The sequence below is a fragment of the Ctenopharyngodon idella genome, chromosome 5, assembly GCF_019924925.1.
Source record: "Ctenopharyngodon idella isolate HZGC_01 chromosome 5, HZGC01, whole genome shotgun sequence".
In the NCBI taxonomy this organism is placed as follows: Eukaryota; Metazoa; Chordata; class Actinopteri; order Cypriniformes; family Xenocyprididae; genus Ctenopharyngodon; species Ctenopharyngodon idella.
In genome coordinates this window covers 4,074,424-4,096,958 of record NC_067224.1, presented here as the reverse complement: position 1 = coordinate 4,096,958, position 22,535 = coordinate 4,074,424, and the positions used below count along the sequence as shown (strand labels likewise).

General features: G+C 36.9%; 1 protein-coding gene across 1 annotated transcript; it reads left to right on the top strand.

Annotated features, from left to right (window-relative positions):
- Nucleotides 1–1,549: 1,549 nt before the first annotated feature.
- Nucleotides 1,550–20,391, top strand: zgc:175280 (cationic amino acid transporter 2 family protein). Its single transcript, XM_051894296.1, has 12 exons — nt 1,550–1,666; nt 4,928–5,298; nt 5,724–5,879; nt 6,004–6,166; nt 6,703–6,839; nt 8,948–9,170; nt 10,901–11,037; nt 11,287–11,389; nt 11,904–12,028; nt 16,614–16,780; nt 19,507–19,615; nt 19,877–20,391. Exons 1-12 carry the CDS (start codon nt 1,587–1,589, stop codon nt 20,032–20,034), a joined length of 1,929 nt encoding a protein of 642 aa, XP_051750256.1. The 5' UTR covers nt 1,550–1,586; the 3' UTR covers nt 20,035–20,391.
- Nucleotides 20,392–22,535: the final 2,144 nt, after the last annotated feature.

Genomic DNA, 22,535 nt, shown 5'->3' with positions numbered 1-22,535 from the left:
TTTTTCTCCGTATAGTGGACTTCACTGGGGTTCAGCGGGTTGAAGGTCCAAATGTCAGTTTCAGTGCAGCTTCAAAGAGCTCTACACGATCCCAGATGAGGAATAAGGGTCTTATCTAGAGAAACGATCGGTCATTTTTAAAAAAAATAAATAAATAAAAATGTATATACGTTTTAACCACAAATGCTCATCTTGCACTGCTCTGTGATGTGCCACACAGTACGTTGAAAGGTCACGCGTGATAGGGGCGAAAAACTTAATCTAATTTTCTCCTACAACTGCAAAATTGTCAAGACGAGCATATGTGGTTAAAAAGTATATACATTTTTATTTTTTTTAGAAAATGACCAGTCATTCCGCTAGATAAGACCCTTATTCCTCGTCTGGGATCATGTAGAGCCCTTTGAAGCTGCACTGAAACTGACATTTGGACCTTCAACCCGTTGGTAACTGTTGAAGTCCACTATATGGAGAAAAATCCTGGAATGTTTTCCTCAAAAACCTTAATTTCTTTTCGACTGAAGAAAGAAAGACATGAACATCTTGGATGATATGGGGGTGAGTAAATTATCAGGAAATTTTAATTCTGAAGTGAACTAATCCTTTAAATTTTTAAGTAGAATCAACTTGTTTGTACAAATTTATTTCAACTTGAATTATGATAAACTGAAAACAATTGAGTTCTGAGTATCTAACGCTTAGGACTGCACATTGGCTTTTTGACGCTATTTGAGCATAAGAAACAACATTTATGGGACAGTTAATGTCAGATTTGGCTGCTGATTTGAAATTTTAATTTTGAGTTCGCTGAGCAGTTTTTGAGATTTCAGGATTCCCCTATTCAAATAGATAGGACTTGGTCTTGGATGTCCGAAATAGCTGCCCAGAGGCGTTGCAAATATGGCCGCTGAGTGAACAGACTTTCCTTGAAAGGGACTTTAGTATAACTTATAAAAAAGTTAAAAAAAATTATTTTGATGAGTGAGAGTAATGTAAAAACATAAGTTGCCATGACTTACTGATCATATAATTTTTCGACCATTTTCACTGTAATTTTTACAGTGACCTTACTGTAAATTTAATTAGTTACAGAATACAGGAAAAAGGTGTATTTTGTAAATTATACCATTATTTACCAGATGCATTTGCCAGTATAATACTGTAATTTTTCTACTAAATTACTAGATTGTGTGAATTAATAGGTAAAATACTGTTTATAAGTTTTGCATATATGTGCTGAAGTTTGCCTTTTTGCCGTAGATTTTACTGAAAATACTCAGTAAGCACCTATAGTTCTGAGTATACACAAGTTCAACATTCAGCAGCATAATAACTATTGTTTATTTTTCCAATATTCATATGTTTGAATTTACAACTTTCATAAAATCATAAGTTGTAACCACTCCACACTTTTAAAGTTCTTTTGTTAAATACCTTGTGTCAGGCTTACAAATGCAAAATGCCATTTTTCAAGTGTACATCTCCTCTTCAGAAATCACACATTTCTTCTAAATGTAACAGAGTCTGTCAAAAATTACTCTTGAAGGTTTTGAACACGTGAGAGTTTGCAGGAGGGGCTCTGATATATGAACTGTGCTCAGGAACTCTGGGGCCACAGCACTCGCACACCACACCTTCACACACTGCCTGGAATCCACACATACAGGTAAGACACTTCATTTCTTTAGGAAGATGCTGTGAATAATGTGAAGATCGAGTTATCAATATTTGGCAAAGGCTTATTCAGTTTTGTGTGCTTCACAGTCATAGTTAAGATAGTTTAAGGAGACACTTTGTGTTTTTGTTTAAGATAAGAGTGAATACAAACACATTTTAACAAAGTTTCATAATTGGCATAATTTCTGTAAAATTCCTAAACTAAAATGATTTTTATCTTTTAGAATAGAAATGTAGTTAACATTTGTTGCTGAATTTACAAGTTCCCATTAGGAACACATACATTAATCTGGTCAAGAGAACATCATAAAAGCAAGATAAGAGTATTTACCAGATATTGCGTGCTTATAAGGGAAGGTTTGAGATAAGTTATATGACTTTTGAACATTAAAAATCATAGGATTGTAATGTAAACTATAAAAGTTCAGGTGAACCAGTTTTTATTATGCCCTGAAATGTTCAGCCTCTTTCCAAATGAAATTATACACAAGCTCTAAGCATATGTTTTCAAAAAAAAAAAAAATTTCCTGTAGCCTTTAATTAATTAATGTATTTCTAATATATTTAGTCATTGTATAATTTTTCCCCTTTATCTCCTCTCCTTTTTTTCCTCAGTTTTTTTTTTTTTTTTTTTTGTCATTCTTGTTTTTTCTTTATGGTTTATGCTCCGACCTATAAAGTACTTTAACCTGCATTTTATGTATGAAAGGTGGTATACAAATAAAATGTATTATTATTTTTATTATCTGATAACAGAAGCACTGTGTAAGTGTAAGTCTTCTGCAAATGAATGAAATAAAAAAATGAATGGTTGAAAATTAACTTATAATGAGTTTAGCCCGTTAACTGTCAGTGTTGCAGTAGTAGGGCACTTGGCATGCTTCTTTATTGCCTTTATCCCTATCACATAATTTAGTAATCATCATAAATTAGGCATAATTTTTTAAAGCTTAAACTCTGATTCATCCTGTTCATCCTATGAAAAAAAAATAAATAAAAAATAATAATAAATTGGAATTAGACATTGCGTTACCTGAAAACAGTACTTCAAATATTTTTATCGGGCACAGTTTTTGTGACATCAACCTTAAATTTGGAACACAACTTGGTTAGACATATGGCTAGCAATTCTAGTATCCAAATTATTTTGTAAAATATATATTTTGTATAAAATATTTTTTTTTAGTTCAGTACATTTGCTTTAAAGTAAATTTAAACTTCCATAACGTTTTTGCACTTTCATTTTGGCTTTCATTTAATAGTACTGTTAATTCTGAGTGCTTTAAATATGCATAATGAAGAAAACAAGAAAACAACTGACTGAGGAAAATTAAAGCTGTCCTTACCTTTTGGCGATCTAGCGTTTAATAAACAGAACCGCATGTGTCTCGCGGAAGAACATTGTAGTTACTTTTCTCTGTTTATGTCTATGACTAGTCACGCAGGTACTGTGCTACTCCGCAGCGGTGAGGACCCGACCCAGTCTAAAATAGTCCGAATATAAACACTTATTATAGGTGTACCGTAGTAATTCAGGATAAGACAAAAACACGGTTTGGAAAATGGATTCATGATGTACATGCTTATTAGGCCTATATGATTTTTGTAAATTTTGAACACAAAAAAAGTTACGGACAGCAGCTTTAACTGCTGGAAATTGACTTAAAATGGGTTCAAAAGAATTAATAAAGAAAGATAAAATATTAATTAAACACTTACATTGTAATAAAATAGAGAGGAAATGCATGTAGAGTGTAACGAATGTCTACTGGAGGCGAGTTGTAAGTGAATCCAACTACAGTTTATTGACGTGAAAACAAATACAAACGTAGACGTGGAAAACTAAACTTACACATGACTTGACGTGAAAATATCCATAATAAACAGGAGCATGGACATGAACTTGACCTGGACTCATCAAACAGCGAGTTACATCAACAAAGCAACAATGAAATATGAGGGCTATATGTACACAAAGGCTGTGTCCCAATTCAAAGGCTGCATCCTTCGAAGGACTCGGACTTCAAAGGCCACGCCTACGGACCGTTCTTGACAACGGTGACAGCTGCCATTGATGAGTGGCAGTAACGTTTGTAGGCTACTGGACTTTTTTTTATATTAAGTTATATTAAACTGTCTGAAAACAATGTTCACAAACTGTCTAAACATGTTCACCATGGTCCATTTCTGCATACAATAAAGAGTAAACTATATATAATCGCATCTTAGTAAGATATGTCAACATTTGAGCCGATATTTTGTTTGTTTGTTTACATTAGATATTTAAGTAAGTTGAAACCCAGTACTTGTGTATAAAGGTGTAATTCTGAAATGTCTCTCAAAAAATTCCTGTCAACACTGGTGCACAGTGAATTATGGTGTAGGCAAAGCCGCGAAGGATCCATCTGTTGTATCCTTCATTTCACGGGAAACGAAGGACGCATTTGAAGGAGCCTTCGAATTGGGACAGCTTTTGTTGCGCCGCTGTGACGCAATCAGCCTTTGAATGCAGCCTTCGAAGGATGCAGCCTCTGAAATGGGACTCAGCCAAAGACTAATGATTAACAAGAAACACATGAGCATGATAAAGTCAATGAACCAATGACAAAACAGAACACATGACCAGAGCAACCAATCAGAACATGACACGTGCACAAGGGAAGCACGTGGCAAGAGCAGGAAACAGGAACCAAACTACAAAATAAAAGACATAAAAGCATGAACATAAAACAAAACCACAACCAAAAGGGATAGTTTACTCATTTACTCACCCACAGGTTGTTCCAAACCTGTATGAATTTCTTTCTTCTGCTGAACAAAAAAGAAGATATTTTGAAGAATATGGGTAACCAATGAGTTGATAGACCCCATTGACTTTTTTCCCATACTATGGAAGTCAATGGGGCCCATCAACTCTTTGGAGAATTTTCATTTTTGGGTGAACTTTCCCTTTAAGGCAAGGCATGTTTATTTGTATTACATATTTTTACAGACAGTGCTTTCAGAGCATAAAATAACCAAAAAAATAAACTGATCATGTTTAAACATTATTTATAAATTATTTGAAAAGGACTAAGGAAAATGAACAGATAAAAATGGGTTTAAAAGAATGAATAATAAAGAAAGATGATTAATTGGAGAATGCACATCTGTTTCTCTTAAATATATCTGTTATTAGCATAATTCTAAAGAATGATAGACATGCTGCATGTATGATTTATTACATAATCACCTATATTATTTGTCTCAGGATGTCCTGCAATAAGGTGTTGTCCTTTCTGAAAAGCCTATCGAGGCGGAAGCCACTGGAGCCTGATGGTGAAGAGTCCAACTTTAAGCGTTGCTTAACCACACTCGACCTAGTGGCCCTCGGGGTGGGAAGTACACTCGGGGCTGGGGTCTATGTCCTTTCCGGAGAGGTTGCCAGAACAGTGTCTGGCCCCAGCATCATCGTGTCATTCTTCATTGCGGCAGTGGCGTCTGTGTTTGCGGGGTTGTGCTATGCAGAGTTTGGCGCCAGAGTGCCCAAGACAGGCTCTGCCTATCTGTACAGCTACGTCACTGTCGGAGAGGTGTGGGCCTTCATCACCGGCTGGAACTTACTGCTGTCATACATCATAGGCAAGAACAAACATTACATGCCCAAAATTCTGGGAATCATTGTAATAAAAAATTGTTATTGATGCGTCCTGTACAAGTTTCCACCGGTGCATCAAAACACAAGGCACTTCTTTACATTGTGTAGCTTTAATATACTTTGAGTATCACAAAATTTATAGACATAATATTGCAGAATCAACTGGGGCTGCATTTCCCAAAAGAATTGTAAACCTAAAATAGGTTGCAGAGACCTCACAATGCTTTTGGAAACTAAATAATATTTTCCACAAGCATCGCACAATCATTTTAATCAGGGGTATTAATCAAGATTTATTTATTTATTTCATGACTCACTAAATGATTATACCTATAATTGTATGGGCCATAAACGTGCTTATCAAATGTCTGTATGAATGAATTGCTTAATCTGAATGACTTTATGACAGGCACATCCAGTGTGGCCAGAGCATGGAGCGGCACATTCGATGACTTGATTGGAAATAAGATCGCCAATTATTTGAGTGAAAATACACCAATGAATTTACCCGGACTCGCTCCCTATCCAGACTTCTTTGCCGCTGGCCTTATAATGCTTTTGGCAGGCAAGTAAGATTTACAGTACATTTATTGTAGTGTCATTAAATGGGCTATGATAAAACACAGTAATACAGTTCAAGATGTGAATTAACATGAGTCAGATTTGTGTTAATTCTTGTAATTTTTCAGGTATCCTTGCATTTGGGGTGAAGGAGTCTGCCATTGTCAATAAGATCTTCACAGCTATAAATATGGTAGTTCTGGTTTTTGTCATCATTGCTGGGTTCATCAAGGGTGACCTTGAAAATTGGCAGATAACACAGGAGGACATTTTGAACCACACAATAACCGCGTATGTTGCTTTATGAAATTTACAGAGCATTTGTGGTTATGGTAAAACTTACAACTGCATGTTTTAGGGACCGTTTACATGACAGTTTTCAACTAAAAACATTTATTTACATGACAACAGAGTTTTGGGGGCATAAAAACGCAAAGTTTTAAAAAAACGATACTGTTATCGTCTCCATGTAAACTACAAAAACACGAATTTGTGACGTCATGAGCATGCGTATTATGCGTGTTCAGTCTATAGACGCGTAGTGTTTCTTTACAAAGTGACATTGCCAACTACTGGCCTGGCATGAATAATACAGCGTTTTTAGTCGTTTTCATGGATCCGAGTGAACGGGAATCGTTTTGACAATGGTGTCATCTGCAAAGGAAAAACATTTCCTCTTTTAGTTGTCATGTAAACGTACCCTTTTAATGAAAAATTAAGAGCGTATTTGATACTTTTGAATCTTTTTTTCAATTTAATTTGTTTGTTTTTGATTACCGCACTATTTACTACGTTGAAATAGTTTTAACATTGCTTTTTTCCTTTAGAAATCTCTCAGTTTCAAATGAAACTTTATCCAGTTTTGGATCTGGAGGATTCTTTCCCTTTGGTTTTGAGGGAACGTTTGCTGGAGCTGCTACCTGTTTCTATGCCTTTGTGGGATTTGACTGCATCGCAACCACAGGTACTTCAACAATAGAGTAAAACAGGCCTAATCTGGTTCTGGAAACAAAATCTCCATTCACTTTCTCCATAGGAAAATTTATATTTAAGGAATCCTGTAAATTTTAGGAGGATCTATTGACAGAAATGCAATATAATATACATAACTGTGTTTTCAGTGGTTTATAAAGACCTTACCTAATGAACTGTTGTATTTTTATTACCTTAGAATGAGCCATTTCTATCTACACCGTGGGTCCCCTTATATGCTAAAGGGTTAGTTCACCCAAAAATAAAAATTCTGTCATTAATTACTCACCCTCATGTCGTTCCACACCCGTAAGACCTTCGTTCATCTTCAGAACACAAATTAAGATATTTTTGATAAAATCTGATGGCTCAGTGAGGCCTGCATTGCCATCAAGATAATTAACACTTTCAAATGCTCAGAAAGCTACTAAAGACATTTTTAAAACAGTTCATGTGAATGCAGTGGTTCAACCTTAATATTATGAAGCGACAAGAATACTTTTTGTGTGCCAAAAAAACAAAATAACGACTTTATTCGACAATATCTAGTGATGGGCGAATCCAAAACACTGCTTCATGAAGCTTCGAAGCTTTACGAATCTTTTGTTTTGAATCAGTGGTTGGAGCGCGTACCAAACTGCCAAAGTCACGTCCCCCAGTGGTGAACCATTGAAATTTCAAAACACATGACGTAACAAAGTCTCGTTTATTGAAATCATGTGACTTTTGATCATGTGGCAGTTTGATACACGCTCCGAACCACTGATTCGAAACAAAAGATTCGCAAGTCTCCATTTTGCGCTGGCATGTCCAAAACGGACAAACTGCTCCACAGAGCGTGTTAACTTGACTAGCTTCTCTCTGCTGTCTCAGATGACAACATCTTCGTCCTGTGTTGGCCACCGCAGCTTCTCCATATTTCAATTCGCAACCTCACCGCTAGATGCTGCTAAAATTTACACACTGCATCTTTAAAGTAGAGCTGCATGATTCTGGATAAACTGAGAATCATGATTTTTTTGTTTCAAACAAAGATCACGATTCTGAACAGACAACTAAACAAAATAATGTAATTTACTAGAGGTTCTGACAAAATGTTAATTGCTATTTAAAATGTTTAATTAATCTGAAAACTCGGTTTGAATGAATGATTCAGTGACTGACTGCTTCACTTGTATCGTTACTGGATGAATCAGCGTTTTTGAACTAATCTCTTGAATGAATGATTCAAAGAAAAATACAATTGTCATAACAGATGCAACCGATACAGATGTTATTTGAAGCACCAAGTTACTTTCAAAAGTTTACATTTGCCAAATCATGCCAAAAGAGCTCTTTAGGGAAGCACTCTCATAAAGCACCGCAAATGACTTAAAGGGATAGTAACCCCAAAAATGAAAATCATGTCATCATTTATTCACCCATTTGAGTAGTTTTTCCAAATCTGTATGAGTTTCGTTTCATTCTTCTGCTGAACACAAAAGAATATATTTTGAAGAATGTTGGTAATCTAACAGTTGACGGTAGCCATTGACTTCCATAGTAGGAAAAAAAAATACTTTGGAAGTCAGTGGCTACCGTCAACTGTTTGATTACCAACATTCGTTAAAATATATTCTTTTGTGTTCAACAGAAGAAAGAAACTCATACAAGTTTAGAACAACATGAGGGTGAGTAAATGATGACATGATTTTCATTTGTGGGTAAACTTTAATCGAGTTTGTCTCTCTATGCTCTACATAATACTTATTTATGCATATTTACTTAAATACATATAACTTAAAATACAGTGTTTCTATAGATATCAACAACTTTAAATGAATAGTTTTATATTTCTCCATTTTTTAAATTCGATATTGTAGAATGATTCATGAGATTGTAGTTCTTTCCCTCACTAAAGCCTTTATACACTTTTTGTCCAATTTTCAAATATTTTTCAAATCAAAGTTTGTAATGTTGTGATTCACCTCGTAGCTGGTTGGTTTGGTTCATGGGTTATAATGCTTTAACAAAGGCTTTTTTAAAACATAACGCATAGCAGGAAACATTGTCTAAATTATTTCTGTACTTGAATTTTAAACCTCTGTCTGCTGTATCTAGGTGAGGAGGTACGAAACCCTCAGAAGTCTATCCCTATAGGAATTGTGGCTTCTCTTCTCATCTGCTTCTTGGCTTATTTTGGCGTTTCGGCTTCTCTCACCCTCATGATGCCCTACTACCAACTAAGTGTTCAGAGTCCCTTACCCGTAGCCTTCACCTATGTGGGCTGGGATCCTGCAAAGTATGCTGTGGCTGTTGGATCTTTGTGTGCTCTCTCAACAAGGTAAAGCAACACATATGGCCTATAAAGCACTTACCACACTGGACTCATACTATTAGGACTATAAAACACAGCATTGCGTGATTAGTAAGAAGATAGTACAGATGCTCATGAACTAAAAAGGAAAGTGTGTCCACTGGTTTGGTAAAATTAGCATCATAAAGTCAAATGTAGTATGGATAATGCAGGACTCTGTGACTGTCAAACACAGTTGTCAAGGATGTATGTTGATGTAGGAAATGTCAGAACAGAAGTTAATTATTTAACACGTGTTGGAAATCCAGGTTGATCGGGTTCTCTATAGGAGATGCGTTTTTAACAACTTAGTTCTTTAAATGTATATATAAATTAAAGTTGGCATGAAATGGAGGTTGCCATAGTTTTTTCTTCCCTATTGTCACATATATCCGAGTGAAAAGGCTTCTCGAACAAGAAAAAATGTAGGACGGGATCACGGGAATTGATTGGATGGTTGTGGTTTTCTATTGGTGGATCTCGTGTGAGTGACAGCTTGCCCCGCCCTCACGCCAGTAAACACATAATCAGCGAAGAGATGTCGCTGCAAAAGGGCAAATTAATCTGATTAAAGATTATGAGGACACATGTATTAAAAAAAAAAAAAAAAATGATGAATTTAAAATAAATAGGCTACTGCAATATTACATAAAAAACAAGAATAGTCTATTTTGATTACATTGTGACTTCAAAGAGGACCATTATGCTCCTTTAAGTCTTGATTTTGTTTTTGGGGTCAACTAGAATAGGTTTTCATCCTTGAGTGTTCAAAAAATACATTATTTTAATTTTCACATATTTAGTCTGTCAGTAATGCTCTGTTTAGTTCCTGTCTCTACGAAGCCCCTCCTTCTGATAAGTGCCCTGTGCTCTGATTGGTCAGCTGGATCAGTGTGTTGTGATTGGTCAACCACTCTGAGCATGTTTTCAAAATGTCACGCCCCTTACCACAACTCAACCAGGAATTATTTAAATGAGGAACTTGTTCGTTCCGGAAGAAAACTCGAGACTACAGGCGTTTCATAGAGTTTCGAAACAGTGTTTACTGATATAGAGAATCACTTACTTTCAAGTGACTTGTAACTGATTTGTAACTTTGCAGACCTTTTTCATGCTGCAAACATTACACACTAAAGAAAGTTGAAAATGTAAAAAAGCATAATAGGCCCTCTTTAAAGGTGCTGTATGTACGTTTTTGACTGTACTAAAGCATAAAAATACCATAATATGTTTGCAGATATTTAGGAAATATGCTGAGTTCACATAGTTGTTTCTCTGAAAACCAATGCTACAGCCAGTTATTTCATAAATCAATATATCAACTAATCAACTTACAGTGTGTAAGTCTCCTCCTTCCAATGTCAATTGGGCTCGCTCCTGTTGCGTGTCCTCAAACTGGCAATCCGCGTGAGTGTCGAGTCTGACTCTGAGGAGGAGGGGGCGGGGCAAACAATATTTTGAATTTGGACTGCAGTACCCATTTCAGCCACTAGCTGTCATTCTTACATACCGCACCTTTAAGCAAACTTGCAGCTGAACTTGACAGTCAGTGATCACCATGCAACATGAGAGCAGCAGCAGCGTAAAACATGCCACATCAGTTTGAACGCACAACTCTTTTATGAGTTATTTACTGAAATGTACAAAACTGTAAAAGAAAATACCAAGTTAAACTACTCTAACATCAGTGTAATGCACTTTCTTCTACTATTCAACAGTCTGCTGGGATCTATGTTTCCTATGCCTCGTGTGCTATTTGCTATGGCCAGAGATGGGCTGCTGTTCAAACCACTGAGTAACATGAGTTCCAGACAGAGCCCTGTCATCGCCACACTTTCTTCTGGAGTAGTAGCAGGTAATTCTGTTCGAGAACACATCCCAGTAATACACTGTGATAATAGTAACTAATCTAAGTGACATACTGTACCTTAGACAGCGTAACTACTACACCAGAGAAACGTTAGAAAGGACTATCACAAAAGCCACTGAAGTTGAATACTTAGAACAACAAAAAATATTTGTTTGTTTATTATAGTACATGTAAATTTGGTTGTCTTAAAATTTTGCCTCTGAAATTCTAAAAGTGAACTGTTTGTGATTTTAGCAATAATGGCGCTGGTGTTTGACCTGAAGGCTCTAGTAGACATGATGTCTATTGGAACGCTCTTTGCCTACACCCTCGTTGCCATCTGCATCTTAATTCTTAGGTAAGATTCAGATAAAGATACATATAACATAAAGAATAATCTATGGATAGTATCATACATTTAGTACCCACACAGATTTTACAAAGCACACAAAAAATACATTTAACCCTGTAAATTCTTACAAATAATATTTTTTTGAAATAGAACAGTTTATTGAACCTTTAGACAAAAAATAAAAAAATGTGCATATGAGTTAAGTGTGTGATACAGTACATCAGGCTTTTATGGCTCATATAGTATGATATAATGTGAATATGGAACGCCTCAGTTTTATTCAGAGGCCCAAACTGAGCAAAAAAATGCAATTTAGTGCAGTTGGTGCACTCTGCCCCTTTAATTGCTAGTAGTAAAGTGCACTTTGGATCGTATTGTGGTGCCCCCCTGTGCACGATGTGCAGTGCTCAGTAAACCATTGCATAATATCCAGACCAAACAAAAAAATTCAGACAGCAGAGTATGATGTAAATTACTAGCAATAGTAACAGATATGCAATAACTATTTTTGTCCATGCAGGTACCAACCAGAGCCAGGCGAGATCTGTGAGAAATCACAAGTTCAGAAATGGAATCCTTTTCGCCCCCCTAAATGTGCTTCTGCCACAAGTTCTAAAGCTGTGTCTCTGCTGACCATACTTACCAGTGAGTTTCAGCTTTTATCTTTTCATGCTTCAATGTGTGCAGTGATGAGTAAGTGTACAATTTTGTTGAGTAAGTGTAGCTAATGCTTCCTTAAAATCCTCCTGGCATATTTCCTTCCTTCCTTCTTCTCTCTTTCTCACATCTTGTCAAAGACAGAAATCATTTAGGCCTATTTACCTAAACAAAGAGCAAAGGATGCCCATTAGTGTATGATTTATTGTGTATCTAGAAGTGTTATCATTCTTGCACAATCACAAAAGTTGGAAAATGTAGTTTAGTCACACAAGCCTGTCAAACCAGCTAAACCTGCTAGCTTTATCACTTATCAGTAGTACACAAAATGAGTACAAACTAAATTGTTCTTTTTTATGATTAAAGGTCTTTGCACACTCCGAAATTTGCGTTCGAAATTTTCACACATTAAAAAATAAATAGTACGACCTCACGTTGTGTCAATCACTTTTACACACTGCCTCCGAAACTTTTGTCCGTCATAAAAAAATCGGATCAGGTTTCTATTTTCTGCATTTTTTGTATCCGTGGCACGCATTTTGAGAGACATTTTGACAATTCAGAGCCACCGTACAAGCGAGCGCCAAAATCCCGAATGCCATCTGACAAGTTGATCCACGTAGTCTACAGCACAAAGAAGCAGCACAAACAAAGTGTGGAATACAAAGAGACAAAATATAAAGACAGATTGTGCCAGTATCGCTAGCAAAGCATCAAAATGAGCCACTGACATCCTGAAGTAAACTCCGAATTGCTCGGAATAATCACGCAGCTCCTTGATGAGGTGGAACTCTCCTTCTTCTCTATGCAACCTCGGGATTGGATGGACCAAATATTTCCTCTTTAAATCATGCTCAGTGCTTGAAGACTCCATTTTGTATTGTTTTGCGGATTTTTACACAATGAATTCATTAATACGCATCGGTCTCTGTGCATGACGAATTTTTAGGATGACAGATACGAAAAAACGCATACGAAAATTTCGGACTCAATGTGCAAAGGCCTTAATACCACTTTGCTTCTGCCATAATTCTTTAAAAAAAATACCTTGTAATAACGAAAATTCCAAGCTTAAAGAAAATTCTAAATAATTAGTTTTCTGGTAATTATGACTGTATAGTAGACTGTATTGTGTTAAATTTGTAAATATAATCATTTTGACATAAATGCACCATTAAGGCCCATTCACACCAATGACGATAACTATAACAATAAATATATAGTTCTAAATATAAATGAATAGCAGAGTCCACACCAAAACTATAGCGATAACTGCACAGAGAAACATTATTGTTGGAATCACGTTCAGAACGATTTTTCTAGCTGATAAATGATAAAAACTTTGACAGCCAATCAGAATCCATTCTGCTTTAAGAGCTCAAGTATTTAAAGCGACAGACAACATAACTCCAGGCAGCACGTGCTTAGAATAAACAGAATGATATTGTCCACTAGTGTGGACGCCTATATAGTTATTGTTATAGTTATGACAGCCAATCAGAATGCATCCTGCTTTAAAGAGCTCGAGCATTTAATGCGGCAGACGACAAAAAGTCTCAGATTACGACTGTAACCCTGGTTCTCTGAGAAGGGGAACGAGACACTGTTGGTTCCCACTGTTGGTGAATCAATACCCACTATGCCATGCTGCGGGAATGCCTGCCTCACTAGGCTGTGAATATGCAGGGACATAGCAGGCATAGCATAAATTAACTCTACGGATTACCCAGCCGAAGTCAGAAGCCTTCTAACCCCATGCGTGCATCCCATTTGACTCGTATAGTGGCGCTACTCCCTAAGCCAAGACTCCCCGATACTAGGAAAGACCTACAGCAAGGGAAGTCCCGGCTGTTACACCTTCCTCCATCCCTTGTGTCCCCAAAAGCAGAGTTTTAAGGGGAAAATACCCAACATAGTCTCAGCTATGTCAGGCATATCTCATCAGTATTTGACAGGGCTCTTAGGGAGTAGCCTACCACAGGTGAGCATCTGCTCCACTTTAACGACCCTATAGGTGAGATTAGCTCACACCCTGACTTGAGTAAAGGCAATTCTCCGGGACTCACTATAGTTAATGGCTAAACTATATATGCTACAATGATAAGGAGGGACGCCACTGACGAACGATCTACCTCTACTCATCAGTTTGTAACACTGATCATCCCTATAGAAGCACCCCACCAAAGGGGAGCATATATCCCTTCTTCCAGACCAAACCACATTTTGGGATGGAGGTAAACGAAATGAATTGCCCATTATAGTTCCGTTCACCCTGCTCTACTCTAGGGAACATGCAAGGTGCTAAAAACCTCAGTAATTAGCATACATCCTTACCCTTTACTCGGGAAAGGGAGGCAAATGAGAGCAGGACATAATGTAGTTTGCACAATAACTCTCCTCACCCATGCTCCAAACCCTAAGGAAGCCTATAAGCCCTACTTAAAGACCCCAAAGTAAAGAGGGCAATACCCAGCCTTAAGTCAAGGCACTCTACCTAAGACCCACTATAGTTAGCGCTCTGTCTTTTTCTTTTAGTAATAGACCATAGTATGCGACAGATAACAATAGCTTGCAGGAGAACTTCCTCTACTTATTAACATTAACACTTATTAACCCTCACAGACCCCCAGAGAGGGATATTTCTCCTGAAAGCTGCTGACTGAGATGTAGAAGGAATAAAAGGCTCACACGCTTCTTTGTGGGACAGCAGAGGAGGCAGATTACTAATAACATGCCTCATTATTAATTATTAATAATGCCTCAACTTTCTCTGCATCTAATTCCTCTGAATTAGACAAGTCACATTAATCAGTCAGGACAGAAGTGGCCACAGAGCGGTTTGCTGAACCGCCATGAAAACAACAGTGACCATGAAACAGCAGGAGAAGCCCAAAAGAGAAAACTCCCGTCAGGATCCTCCCTATGCTCCGCCTACAATCCCAGCAATCGATCCTGTCCCGCCACCTCGGTGGCCGCAGGACCCGGGCCGTGAGGTGCAGACGCTCGACTCTTATCCCTCAAGTGAGAGTCAAGCATGGGTGGAGCTTCCCCCAGCGAACACATCACAATGAATGCATTCAGCTCCCTTAAAAGCCGAATGCGCTCCGTACAAGTGCTAGATTCTTATCTTTCTAGAGAGAATCAAGCGATAACAGAGCCTCTAACCACAAATGCATCGCCATGAGTGCCTCCAGCTTACTTGAGAGTCCAACGCGCTCCATGCAAATGCTAGCTTTTCATCCCTCAGGAGAAAATCAAGCAAGAACAGAGCTTCTTACCGCGAATGCAATGTAATGAGCGCAACCAGTTCCCTCGAGAGTTGAACATGCTCCAACAGACTCTTATCTTCCACACATATACAAACAAGCGGCTCCTGAAGACAAAAAAAGCTGATGATGTGTAACTCACGGGCTGTGTTCGAAATTGCCCCCTATACCCTCATTCACTATTCCCTACATTACTCCACTAATATAGTCCATTTGACGGCGTGAATGAAAACGAGTGAGTGAAGGTCTGCCGCTTTTGCATAGTTTGTGCTTGTTTAGCAAACTGGCAGCTCCAGTAGTGATTTATCTTGAATTCTGTCATGAAAACTAGCATGTATAAACCTTATTAAACAATTTAATAATGAATCAAAAAGAAATTTATACCTGTATGAATACGCCGTACCCACACTGGACCAGCAGTTTGGAAAATGGATGGATGGTTGATTATGCTGCAGGCGGCATCTTCTGGAGAGACGCAGGAATTCATTCGACGCGACCCTCATCGTGCATAATGGGTATTCTTTAGCCGTTGAGTGTACATCAGTTGTATGCTCATTATTGCAACGCATTATGGGATTGAATGTGTGCACTCGATAACGTCCACTATGGATACGGACACCACTACAAATGGCTCTCCCCTCAAATAGTATAAGGGGTGATTTCGGACACAGCCACGAGTGCTCCACGTGGGATGTCATGGACTGCGGTCTGCCTATGATTATTTGCGTTTGTTCACACATGCCTCAGACACCGGTCACGCTGATGGTGTTCCCCGTAGTGCCAGTACCAAGACGCAGTGTCGAAGTTCCACATTTAAAGGAAACTGCAGCACGAGCTTAAAATACACAGAGCAATATCGTCCGCTGATGTGGACACACATATAGTTACCGTTATAGTTATCGTTCTTGGTATGAACACGTCTTTAAAGGATTAGTTTAACCAAAAATTAAATTTACTCACCTTCATGTCGTTCCACACCTGTAAGACCTTCGTTCATCTTCGGAACACGAATTAAGATATTTTTGATGAAATCCGAAAGCTCTCTGACTCCTCCATAGACAGCAATTTAATTACCACTGAAAGGTACTAAAGAATTCGTTAAAATAGTGGACTCAAAAATATCTTAATTTGTGTACCGAAGGTCTGACGGGTTTGGAATGACATGAGGGTGAGTAATTAATGACATTGACATGAATTAATGACATGAATTTTCATTTTAGGGTGAACTAACTCTTTAATAGATGTGGTTACTCAATGTGTATTTCAATATTTCTCCACTTCTTATTTACTTTTATTGTCATTTCTAGTTGTGTTTGCGGTTATCCTGAGTGTGATCATCACAAAAGGTGTACCATCTGGTCTGATTGAGGAGTGGTGGATGATTCTGATTATCACTTTGGTTTTGGTGGGTTTTGTCATGGTTATCATCATTATTTGGCGACAGCCTCAGAATGGGACCAAGGCTGCATTTATGGTAAGTTTTCACTGGGTTAAGAAGGCAACAACATGTTTTAGTTTTTAAGTAATGCATTAACAAGATGTATCTAGATGTTGTAGCAGTGGTTCTCAACTGGTTTTGCTTCGGAATCCATTTTACATTCAACTCAATACACTACCAAACTTCCTGTAATAAAACGGCATTGAACTCAATTATTGAAATGTATTAATATTACCATGCATACTGTAGGTCAAAATTATTATTTTCAAAATTATTAACATGACATACATAAACAACAGCAGAAGTGTGCTTTACAACAATTTACCATAGGAAGAATTTTGTAGTAGTATTAGACATATTACCTACGTATAAGTGACTGATGAATTTTAGCTAAAATTCTAACAAGTTTGATTGGGCATATACAGTCTCTGACGTCAACAGCAAAAGGTCCTTTTGAACAATGAAAATCCATTTGTTTATCAGTATTTTACCTAGTTCATTAGTTTATTTTCCTATCATGATAATATGGTTAGTGTCAGCTTACTATTTGCATTTAGCTTCTGTTTTTGCATTCTATTTGCATTTTACCTGCTGTTTGTGCCACTGTGAAACAGAAGTGTGCTTAATTGTGCACTTGTAGTGTACTTCAAATCTTAAAAGTAAACTATACTTGCAGATATAATACTTTTTAAATAAAAGGCCACTTAAGTGTACTTAAAGAGATATACTTGCATTACTGTTTGTTAACAAGTTGACCAACATAAGTATTTGATTATAATTTTAACTGTAGCATGTTATTCAATATTACCTTTAAAGTTAATGTATTTTAAGTCTGCTAAATTGCAACTTCATTCTTATAAATGTGTAATCACAAACATATTTAAACACAAGACATAAGCCTACAAGTTTCAATGGAAATGACATTAAAGTGTATTTTAATTTACCATAAATGCTTGTCAGTATATTCGCCAGTACTCTTTCAAAGACAACAGAACTTCATATAAACATAAAGATATACTCAAGTCCTACTTAAGTGGGTCAAAAAGCACTAAGTTCAACTATAATTGCATTTAATATGAATTTAAATTATAACAGCTTTACATTGAATTGAAATTAACATGCATTTAAGTGTCCAAAAACATTATATTCAGTTCACACTTCAGTATATTATTTCTGTAATAAGTCCTTTTAAAACTATGCTAAAGTGTACTTTTCTCACAAGGTTGACCATAGAAAGTCTTGGGTTGCAATCCACCTGTTGAGAACTACTTTTGTTAAGAACAGTTGCCATGGACATTTTCTACTTTAAAGCATTATAACCAAAAAAAATCCCTCATGTCGTTCAAAACCTGTAAGACTTTGGTTCATCTTCGGAAAACAGTTTAAGATATTTTAAATGAAATCTGAGTGATTTCCGTCCCTCCATTGACAGCTATGCAACTACCATTTTGATGCTTTAAAAAGTTCATAAAAAGATGGTAAAACTAATCCATATGAATTGAGCAGTTTAGTCCAGATTTTCTGAAGAGACTCAATCACTTTATTCGCTGAACAGATTGAATTTAGGTTTTTATTCACATATAAACATTCATCAACTCACAGAGCAGTTGTGGTAAACGGAAGCTCAAGCATGTTTGATTGACGCGTGCGAGAACCAATGGGATTCATTCTCGTGTGTTATGCAGCGCGTTTGAGCTTCAGCAAGAGATTTGTTCTCGCGTGTCAAGCAGGTTCGGTTAAGCTTCTGTTTATGTTCGCTAATCAATGTTTATGGGCAAAAAGGGAAAAAGAGGTGTGTTCAGGCGCATTGTTGGCACGTTACTATTTTGAGGCAACTGAAAAAGAACGCGCCATTGACCAACTGAAACCTGGTCATCAATGGCGCAATATTCGTTTTGGTATTTAAAGAGTGCGTTAGTAATATGCGCCTATAGTCAGGTGCACAACGCGCGTACACTCTGCTTATTACACACACAGGGACACACAGCAGCACACAAACATGCCAAATATTAAAAATAAAAGGATTACAATGTAAAAGATTATTATTGTGTGCATAAAGATAAAAAAATGCTTTGGTGGAATCCAGCTTGTCCCGTAGATGGTCTGCTCGTGCGCGAGGTTAAAGCCGTTTCCTCACTAGAGAAGCATCCAGTTTTTCCGCTTGCAAATTCCACCATGTAAATAGTGGCTTTTTTTAAAGGAATAGGAGATGAGACTCTGATTGGTTTATTGCACATTATGCCCAAAAAACACACCCATTACTCAATAAGAGAATAGGGACAACCTTTTAGACCATGTGTTGTGTGCGCCGACCATTTTTCCTGTCCTTAAACTAGCAAAAGTGGATTCAGACACGCCCTAAGCGCACTTGCGCCGTGCGCTTTAAACCATGCACTTAGATCGTTAAAATAGGGCCCTGAATGTGAATAAGAGCCTAAATTCAATCTGTTCATCATATAAAGCAATCAAGTCTCTTCAGAAAATTTGGACTAAACCACTGAATTCATATGGATTAGTTTTACGATCTCTTTATGAACTTTTTGAAGCGTCAAAGTGGTAGTTGCATAGCTGTCAATGGAGGGACAGAAAGCGCTCAATTTCATTAAAAATATTTTCATTTGCGTTCCGAAGATGAACAAAAGTCTCATGGGTTTGGAACAACATGAGGGTGAGTAAATGATAACAGAATTTTCGTTTTTGGTTGAACTATCCCTTTAAGGCTGCTTTGGTCTTCAAAAACATTTTCACATTTTTTCCTGTAGGTCCCACTCCTGCCAATACTTCCTATTTTCAGTACATTCATCAATGTTTACTTAATGGTCCAGCTGGGAGGTGAAACATGGATTCGCTATGCAGTGTGGATGGCAGTGGGTAAGACAACATGACTTTTACAGTATATACATACACCGTCAGTTAAAAGTTTGGACACACTTGACTTAGATTTGTTTCTTTGATCATCTTAAAAATCATTTGATCGAAAGGCTTATGCACAATATGAGCATAATATAATATACCGTAGGTCATATAATCCACTGTATGTGCAATATATAGTCTATTTTTATAAACATATGTATATACAGTATATATATGTATACTTGCTGAAGTATAATTGTCTTTCCTAATGAAACATAGGCTTGCTCATCTACTTCTGTTATGGAGTGCACTTCAGTGTACAGAAGAAACGAAATCAGTCTTCCAAACACCCCATCCATGTTGAGACAAGTGATGCTAAACTGGAGGACGAGCAAAGAAAAGGATCCATTACACCGAAGCTACAAACCAAGTTTTAAAGCCAACATTAATGTTTAGTGCTTTGCAACTGAGACACCTTTTTTGTATTGAAATTTGAATGAGTATGAGGATGAATTTGTAACACAAATTATAAAACAAAACATTTTACACAGGTGATGACTGAGACCAAGTACACTCTCTTTGTGATAAAAGTCTGAACCTATATTATATTTTAGTATTAGTAGTATTTAGTATTTATATTAGTATTTAGTATTAGTTTTAGTATTTGTTCTTCCAGTTGAACTATTGAACTTAAAGAGGTTGTGTAAGTGTAAACACAATGAAATACTGAAAAAGACTGTGGCTCTGCTGTGGGTGTGACCTGCTCTATATAGCATAAAAACTTTTTCCAGGCCTCTGTTATGACTGGTCTTTTTTTTCCATCTGAGTGCACTACTCACCATTGAATAGCATATGGAATTTTTTTTTTTTAAATAAACAGTTTTCAACATGCTATCCAATGTTAAGTATCAGTATATGCATATGCAACATGTCGGATGCAGAAAACAACATCACTAACCCTAAAATGTACACAAACCCTGCCCCCGAGAACACGCAACAAAGGAGTAAGGCCATGTTACTGCAATATATACTTAACACAAATGCAATAGCTTTTCATAAAAGCAAGATGACAAGTTATAACCGCAATTAAACTAAACTATACCTGTTCTGTCTTCATGCAGCATATATTCTCTGGCTCTGTAGGATCTTACAACAGTTCCCACATGAGCGATTTATAGATTATCATGACAGAATATGCTAATCAATGACTTTAAGATAGTTAACACCACATCTGCTACATAAATTCATCAACTAACCATTCAGAAACGTCCTGTTGCATTCTACATGTTGTCACTTCTTCTTGAGTCTCTCCATCATTGCCCGACTCCATTTTGAACATAAAAGGCTGAACAGTTTCTGACACTTTCAGTGATTCTGCGTGAGGTAATCGGAGCTGCTACCATGAGCTCTTGAAACTCCGCCGTCTTCTTGGGAGCAGCAGCTCATTTGCATTCAAAGGGACACACAAAAACGAAGCGTTTTTGCTTACCCTCAAAAAGTGACAAATTTAACAAGCTATAAAAAAACTATGGGGTATTTTGAGATAAAACTTCACATACACACTCTGGGGTCATCAGAGACTTATTTTACATCTTGTAAAAGTGGCATTATATAACCCCTTTAATGTCTTTTAAATTACATGGTTCATATACTAGTATATAACTAAAGCTATAGGTTGTGAAATCAAGCATTTCTCGTTTTTACTGTTTTTTATGTACTAGCATACATATACCTGATTAGCCTGCTAGCTTATGCTAAAGAGGGTATGCACGTGACGTCACCGTCGACCGTTATGACTGCGGTCACGCCCACTGAGTGGCAAAAGACTCAGTGGCAGCATTGGTTTTCAGCGTTTATGCGGCGAAAAACACACAAAACACATCCAAAACGGGAAAGAGCTTTGCGACTGACTACAAATAGCTTTGACACAAAATCTAAGGTAGCTATATTTTTACAGACTGCTGAAAGCTACAGAAAAAAGTAGCAAATAGGTCGCTGCAATTCACAGAAACAGCTGGACTCCAGGCGAAGAAACATGTTTTGCAGTTATCATTTTGTGTCTAAATGTTGGATTTTGGGGTAAAATCATACCCTATATATTGTATTGTTATATATTGTGTTGACAACTCATCAATTAAATATTTACCATCTTATATTCTGCATAATTGGGTGTTTTTAAATAAATGCTGACAAAAACTATACAAGTTTTAGGGCTGGACGATATGACGATATATATAACATTGATATAAGTGATCGCTCCGATTTAGACCTACCTATATTGTAGTTATATAAAGCGTTCACAGGCAGATTTGCTTTTTTTTTTTATTCCCCGGCGTCGAAATCAGGCACATATAAATGTCAGGAAAAACGATTCCTGGCTGCATGTCAATATCCACTGATTAGGTTTCTTTGACATGTCATAAGGAACACTTTCGAGCCCAATCGTTTGTTTTACTCGCGTTTTCGCAGTTTCTCCTATTAAATCCAGTCAGGCAGCAGGTTCTTTTGCCACTCAGTCCAGCTGAGGGAGTGTGTTCCGGCGGGAAAGTGACGTCTATGCATACCCTCTATTGCATAAGTTAAATTGCTATTATTGTGTTAAATTAATATTAAAATTAATATTAAAGTTCACCCAAAAATGAAAAATTCTGTCATAATTTACTCACCCTCAATTATACTACATATATATATATATATATATATATATATATATATATATTAGACATGCTTTTTGATTACTAAAATTTAATTTAACCATTAAATTGGAGTCCAGAAAAATTAAAACGGAAAAAAAACTGAATTTGAAACAAACAAAAAAAAGGACTTTAGGAAAAAATAAAACGTATTTCCTAAAACATGCAATACGCAGCAAGTGCTATTCCTTTCCTTGGGAATAAAACCTTTTAATAGTGGAAAATGTAAATGAATAGCATACCTT